Raw genomic sequence first — 7500 nt, 5'->3', positions numbered from 1 at the left:
CTGTCTGTCTGTCTGTCTGTCTGTCTGTCTGTCTGTCTGTCTGCAGGCGTTCGGTAATGCTAAGACGTTACGTAACGATAACTCCAGTCGCTTTGGGAAATACATGGACATCCAGTTTGACTTCAAGGTACCTGTCTGTCTGTCTGTCTGTCTGTCTGTCTGTCTGTCTGTCTGTCTGTCTGTCTTTCACACTGAAGTAGCAAAAAGTGCCTCATCTCGCCAGAATGAAAATGGAGTAAATCAATACATAAACTAGTTTTTTTAAATGTGATTTTCATATTAACACAGTTTGAATGTTGAATTCGGGCTTTCATTTGGTATATAGATCGTTTGTGTAGGCCCTCTCTACGAAACGGTATCAATTGAAAAGGAAATGTCGGGAAATCGCTTTATAGACAGCGTTTGTGTAAAACGGCCGTTAGCACTGTTAATTCAACATCCGGTGAGGGGAGGATACGGATCGTGTATACAGTATTGTGTATGGAAATCAGCGCATACAGTGGGTGGGCTTTAGACCGGATGTAAGCCTTGCACACTAAATAGAAACCAGGCATTATGACTTGCAGATTTTGTTTTAAATAGCAAATCTACAAGCGCATCATAGCCTGATGCGTTGGTTTTATTTATTTAAAATACTGGGTCAATTGTCTGACTTTGATTGCTTAAAGTAGACCTGCATAAAATGGTGTACTGCAGCTATTTACAACCAGGTAGTGTATAAGTTAAATTGAATTGTTGTACTTTCAACAGGGTTTATTGGGGCACCTTACAAATTTCATTGTTTGTTCTACTGGCTAAAACGTTCTAAGGTGGTCATTGTGGTTGGAGTTAAGTACCTATTGTCCCTCCCATTGTCACACCCACTTCTGTCCAGCTCTCTAAGGTGTTTAAAATGTTGTGAACATTGAAAGGGACTTTTCTCAGCTTTGGGTGAAAGGCCCCAATCATTTTTAAATGGTCATATCTCCTTCAATTATTGTCCAAATTCATTGAATGATACATCATATGAAAGCTTACATTCTGTACTTTAATAATCTGTAAAGATTAGGGCTGTCAAAGTTAACGCACTATTAACTAGTTAACTCACAATCCTTTTAACGTCGGGGTAGGGGTAGGGAGATAAATCATCCCCCTAGGAATTGGACCGTCCCTAAATATTGAACGTCCCTTGTAGATATTGATATACAACCTGTTCTCAGAAAATAGCTGATCTGCAAGCTCACTACAGGCCAGTGGTCCCCAAACTTTGATGGCATTTCTGTCTCTAGGACCCCCAATTTATATTGTAATATCAATGTTAATTAACTCTGAGAGTGTACAAACTATAATTTAGCCCATAACCCACTTTGGAAACTACTTTCCATTTGATTTAAGCTGTAGAGATGGAACGTAAATATAACATTGCTGTGGTTATGATGAAATAAATATATTGTAATTTTGTCTCATGTTGGTAGCCCACCATGCAGAATGTAATTCAGCTAGATATAGCTCATTCTGACACCTGCTCAACAGTTGTACCTGATTCATTGATTATTCTATAGCATGGGTACAGATAAGGGTTAGAAAAAGGAAAAACAATTTACAGTATAGAAAGAAGGGGCTGTGGTCACTGGTCATTGTTTTTAATATCATTAAGAACAGAGTAATTTTCTATCAATGAAAATGCCATCGTGATTCATCTCCATAGTAGGTACGGTAGGTCCATATATAACATGTCATTCCTCTCCTCTCCACCAGGAGCGCCAGTAGGTCTATAATATATAACATGTCATTCTGTAAAAGATATAATCTGTAAAGAGAAGCTAGATATAATCTTTCTAACAGAGACATGGCTGGGCTCAGATGGAGCTGTTCTCCTAGCGCCAGCCTGTCCCGCAAACTACAGTTTCATTCACTCTGTTCGCGAGGCTAAGAAAGGAGGTGGACTGGCAATAATTTTTTCAGACACGTTAAAATTCAAGGCTCTGACCCTTGGCAGCTTTACATCCTTTGAATACCAGGCCACTATACTACATGGTGCCTCCATGCCAATGATTAGCATTTATCGCCCGCCAAAATGCAGTAAAGCAATATTTCTAACAGAAATATCAGAACTTCTATCTATCTGCTCCACTAACTATGACAGAACTCTTATCTCAGGTGATCTTAATCTTCACCTGGATGATGCTACAGATGCTATGGCTATGGGTTTCCTAGAGTTATTGCACTCCTTTGATTTTATCCAACATGTTGTTGGGCCTACACATAAACATGGGCACACTCTGGACCTGGTGATTTCTAGAGGGCTGAACATCACTGTGGAAAGGACTATTGAAAGGCCCGAGCTGTCAGACCACTTTCTGCTGTGTTTTAATATGACTGTCTCTGATCTAGAGAAAAACATCACTGAATATACCATAAAAAAGCGTTTTTTTAGCTCTTCTGCTGCCAACGAGTTCTCTCGTCACCTGGGTCCCCCAATGCCCGATACCCCCCCAGTGAATGATATGGTTCAAATTTTTAATCTTAAACTAGAGTCAGCTCTTGATATAGTGGCTCCCTTGAAAACAAAAAAGAAACATAATACCAGAGTAACACCCTGGATAAATGAGCTTTCACGCTCACTGAAGCAAGAATGTCGAAGAGCTGAGCGAGCTTGGAGAAAAAACAAACTCACCATCCACCTAGAGATTCTTAAAAAGTCAACAGTCGCCTATAACAAAGCCTTGCGTTTAGCAAGGCAGGCATATTTTTCTGGCATTATTAACGAGAACAAGAAAAATGCTAGAGTCCTATTCTCTACCATTGATCGACTTTTAAACCCCCCCCAGTCCTACAAGCAGTCATTCCCGGCCTCTAAAGCTAAGTGTAATGAGTTTGCATGCTTTTTTGACAACAAAATTTCAAACATTAGAGCCGATATTATGAATGGTGCTGCTGCTAGCGCAAACCGTCAAACAGCAGCAAATGGTCCCAGGGTAGATCTCTCCAGGGGGAGCCTATCATCGTTCTGCGAAATTGAGGAAGACGAACTCCGCAAAACTATATCACAGATGACATCATCCTCCTGTTCATTAGATACAATTCCCACCAACTTTCTCAAAGAAGTCTTAGACAGTGTGATTGGAGATATCCTAAAAATTGTAAACAGCTCTCTACAATCAGGCGTCTTCCCAGACTCACTGAAGACTGCTGTAGTTAAGCCCCTTCTCAAGAAACACAATCTTGATCCCTCTGTTTTGGGTAACTATCGACCCATTTCAAATCTACCCTTTCTGGGCAAGGTTTTAGAAAAATGTATCTTTCATCAATTGGATGTGTTTCTACAGAACAATAATGTACACAACAAATTCCAATCTGGCTTTAGGAAAGGCCACAGCACAGAAACAGCACTTGTAAAAGTAATGAATGATCTGAGGGTGTCTGCTGACAAGAAACATGTATCCGTTCTCTTACTTCTAGATTTAACGGCTGCATTTGACACGATTGATCACTCAATTTTAATACAGCGTCTGGAGCACTGGATAGGCCTGTCTGGTACGGCCCTGTCCTGGTTTTCCTCCTACCTATCAAACAGAAGTTACTTTGTCAATCTAGCCGAGTTTGACTCAGACAAACACGACATCAGTTCTGGTATTCCACAGGGCTCGATTCTTGGCCCTCTGCTTTTCTCCTTGTACATACTGCCACTGGGCGAACTCATTGCCAATCACGGAGTCAATTTTCATTTCTATGCTGATGATACCCAATTATATCTATCTGTGGCTCCAGATGATCCCTGTGCTTTAGACCCGCTGCTTACCTGTCTGTCTAGCATCAAATGTTGGATGAGTGAGAACTTTCTCAAGCTAAATGAGGACAAGACAGAAGTTCTCATAATCGGCTCTAGTGAGCAGAAAGAATCAATATTAAGCAGACTTGGCAACCTGACTGTAGACAGTAACAGTACAGTAAAGAACCTGGGGGTTATTATTGATTCCGAATTGAATTTTAATTCACACATTAATCATGTTACCAAGATTGCCTTTTTTCACCTTAGAAATATTGCACGAATCAGAGCCTATGTGTCCTTGGACGATGCAAAAACGCTAATCCACGCCTTTGTTTTCTCTCGGCTTGATTACTGCAATGCACTTTTTTCAGGACTGCCTAAGAAAACAACTGACAGATTACAACTTGTCCAAAATGCAGCAGCCAGAGTTTTAACTAGAACTAAGATGAGAGAACATATTACTCCAGTTTTGGCATCACTGCACTGGCTTCCGGTTGTTTTTAGGATTGATTTTAAAATTCTTTTACTTGTCTATAAAGCCCTCAATGGTCTCGCACCTTCCTACCTACATGACTGCTTGCCTAAATATGTCCCAAACCGCTCGCTAAGGTCTTCCACTGCTGGCCTGCTCGCTTTGCCTAAAAAAATGGCAACTAAAAAATACGGGGAAGCAGCTTTTTGCTTCTACGGGCCATCGGCATGGAACAAGCTCCCTCTGTACCTTCGTCAGGCAGCCTCTGTAGACATTTTTAAAGCTCAGCTCAAGACCCACTTCTACAACATTGCCTTTAAGTGATCTTATATTTTGTGTTATTCATGTCCTCACTGTATTGCATTACTGCTTGTTTTTTAATGTCGTTGCCTTGCTTTTCTTTTATGCTTTGCTTTTATTTTATTCTCCATTGTTCTGTAAAGCACTTTGAGCTGCATTTGATGTCATGAAAGGTGCTATACAAATAAAGTTTTATTATTATTATTATTATTATTCCTCTCCTCTCCACCAGGGGGCGCCAGGAGGTCCATATATAACATGTCATTCCTCTCCTCTCCACCAGGGGGCTCCAGTAGGTCCATATATAACATATCATTCCTCTCCTCTCCACCAGTAGGTCCATATATAACATGTCATTCCTCTCCTCTCCACCAGGGGGCGCCGGTAGGTCTATAATATATAACATGTCATTCCTCTCCTCCTCCACCAGGGGGCGCCGGTAGGAGGCCACATCCTCAACTACCTCCTGGAGAAGTCCCGGGTGGTCCACCAGAACCACGGAGAGAGGAACTTCCACATCTTCTACCAGATGATCGAAGGGGCCGAAGAAGACCTGCTGAGGAGGCTGGGTCTGGAGAGGTCCGCCCAGCAGTACCAGTACCTGGTCAAGGTGAGTTCTGCTGAGGAGGGGGTCTGGAGAGGTCCGCCCAGCAGTACCAGTACCTGGTCAAGGTGAGTTCTGCTGAGGAGGCTGGGTCTGGAGAGGTCCGCCCAGCAGTACCAGTACCTGGTCAAGGTGACTAGAACTAGTTCAACCCGTTCTGACCTGAGATCAGATTCATACGAGGTTTCCACTGGACAACACACTGGTCTAATTAACCCATTCTGACCTGAGATCAGATTCTAAAAATGTCTTCTACATCCTGACAGTTTTCTGATAAAGCTGTTTCTATGTCAGTCGTTCTTCGATTTTTCAAAAATAGCAGACCTACAAGCGGTGGCGCGCTACGAGCTTGTAGATCTGCTATTTTTCAATAGCTAAAGCATAACATGATGCTAACACCAAAATGGGTTCCCGTTCAGAATGGGTTAACTAGTTTAACCCATTCTGACCTGAGATCAGATTCATACGAGGTTTCCACTCATGGACACACACTGGTCTGATTAACCCATTCTGACCTGAGATCAGATTCATACGAGGTTTCCACTGGACACACACTGGTCTGATTAACCCATTCTGACCTGAGATCAGATTCATACGAGGTTTCCACTCATGGACACACACTGGTCTGATTAACCCATTCTGACCTGAGATCAGATTCATACAAGGTTTCCACTGGACACACACTGGTCTGATTAACCCATTCTGACCTGAGATCAGATTCATACGAGGTTTCCACTGGACAACACACTGGTCTGATTAACCCATTCTGACCTGAGGTCAGATTCTATAAAAATGTCAGTCGTTCTTTGATTTTTCAAAAATAGCAGATCTACAAGCTCATATCGCGCCACTCGGTGGCGCGCTATGAGCTTGTAGATCTGCTATTTTTCAATAGCTAAAGCATAACATGATGCTGACACCAAAATGGGTTCCCGTTCAGAATGGGTTAACCCTGGAACCCCCTCAGGGACCCTCAGGGACCCCTGGGGGTCCCCGGACCCCACTTTGGGGGAACCAGTGAGTTAATGTGTGGGTGAGATATTATCCAATCAGACGGTGTCGTTTGTCTCTCTCTCTCCAGGGAAACTGTCCCAAGGTGAGCTCCATCAACGACCGTTCCGATTGGAAGGTGGTGAGGAAAGCGCTGACTGTGATTGGCTTCAACGAGGACGAGGTGGAGGTAGGGAACCAATCGGATCCACTCGTGTCATGCCTTTGAGAGACACGCCTCTTAGAAAGAGCCAATCGGAATCACCGCTGTGTAAGCGAAACGCGTTCCTGCTAAATTGTGCTTTATTTTCTTTTCTTTAGTTTAGCTGTCTAACGTTCATTAGAAGGACAATATCAGCCACCAGAAGCAGAGACGTGTGTTTCCAACCAGTCTAACGTTCATTAGAAGGACAATATCAGTCACCAGAAGCAGAGACGTGTGTTTCCAACCAGTCTAACGTTCATCAGAAGGACAATATCAGTCACCAGAAGCAGAGACGTGTGTTTCCAACCAGTCTAACGTTCATTAGAAGGACAATATCAGCCACCATAAAGCAGAGACGTGTGTTATTGCCTAACTAAACTAACTATAGTTTATAACACATCCTCTTATCTTTAAAGATAGCAGTGCTGTTTGGGGGGGGGGGGGGGGGGGCATTGCTGTTTCACAAGCTTAACGTAATAAATCCTGTTGATTTGATCTGAACCAATCCGATTCATGTCCTGAATGACCAGGATTATAGCTGTCTGTCTGTCTGTCTTTCTGTCTGTCTGTCTGTCTGTCTGTCTGTCTGTCTGTCTGTCTGTCTGTATGTCTGTCTGTCTGTCTGTCTGTCTGTCTGTCTGTCTGTCTGTCTGTCTGTCTGTCTGTCTGTCTGTCTGTCTGTCTGTCTGTCTGTCTGTCTGTCTGTCTGTCTGTCTGTCTGTCTGTCTGTCTGTCTGAATCTGGGTTGCACATGTTTTGTTGCACTCGCATCTCTCTCTCTCTCTCTCTCTCTCTCTCTCTCTCTCTCTCTCTCTCTCTCTCTCTCTCTCTCTCTCTCCATGGTAACCCTATGTCTCTCTCTCTCTCTCTCTGTGTGTGTCTCTCTCTCCATGGTAACCCTATGTCTCTCCATGGTAACCCTATGTCTCTCTATCATTCCATAGGAGTTGCTGAACATCATAGCCAGCGTCCTCCATCTTGGAAACGTCCAGTACGCGTCAGAGGACGAGAGCAACGCTTACATCACCTCCGACACGCAGATCAAGTACCTGGCCAGGGTAAGATATGCCCCTGTCTGTATATCTATCTATCTATCTATCCATCTATCCATCCATCCATCCATCCATCCATCCATCCATCCATCCATCCATCCATCCATCCATCCATCCATCCATCCA

General features: G+C 43.2%; 1 protein-coding gene across 4 annotated transcripts in view; it reads left to right on the top strand.

Moving 5' to 3' along the window:
• The window catches only part of myo1cb (myosin Ic, paralog b), an 87331-nt gene that overhangs the window by 39824 nt on the left and 40007 nt on the right, over nt 1–7500 (top strand). For 3 of the 4 annotated variants that reach the window (XM_083773474.1, XM_083773476.1, XM_083773477.1), the window contains 4 exons: nt 47–127; nt 4954–5133; nt 6209–6307; nt 7267–7380. In XM_083773474.1, the coding sequence (XP_083629600.1) occupies nt 47–127; nt 4954–5133; nt 6209–6307; nt 7267–7380 (474 nt within the window). Of the gene's footprint in view, nt 1–46; nt 128–4806; nt 4820–4953; nt 5134–6208; nt 6308–7266; nt 7381–7500 lie in introns of all 4 variants that reach the window. The other variant, XM_083773475.1, reaches the window with a different exon arrangement.

The sequence above is a fragment of the Protomyctophum parallelum genome (assembly GCF_964188405.1).
Source record: "Protomyctophum parallelum genome assembly, chromosome: 9".
Lineage (NCBI taxonomy): Eukaryota > Metazoa > Chordata > Actinopteri > Myctophiformes > Myctophidae > Protomyctophum > Protomyctophum parallelum.
The sequence above is the reverse complement of the archived record's forward strand: the minus strand, read 5'-3'. Positions and strand labels throughout refer to the sequence as shown.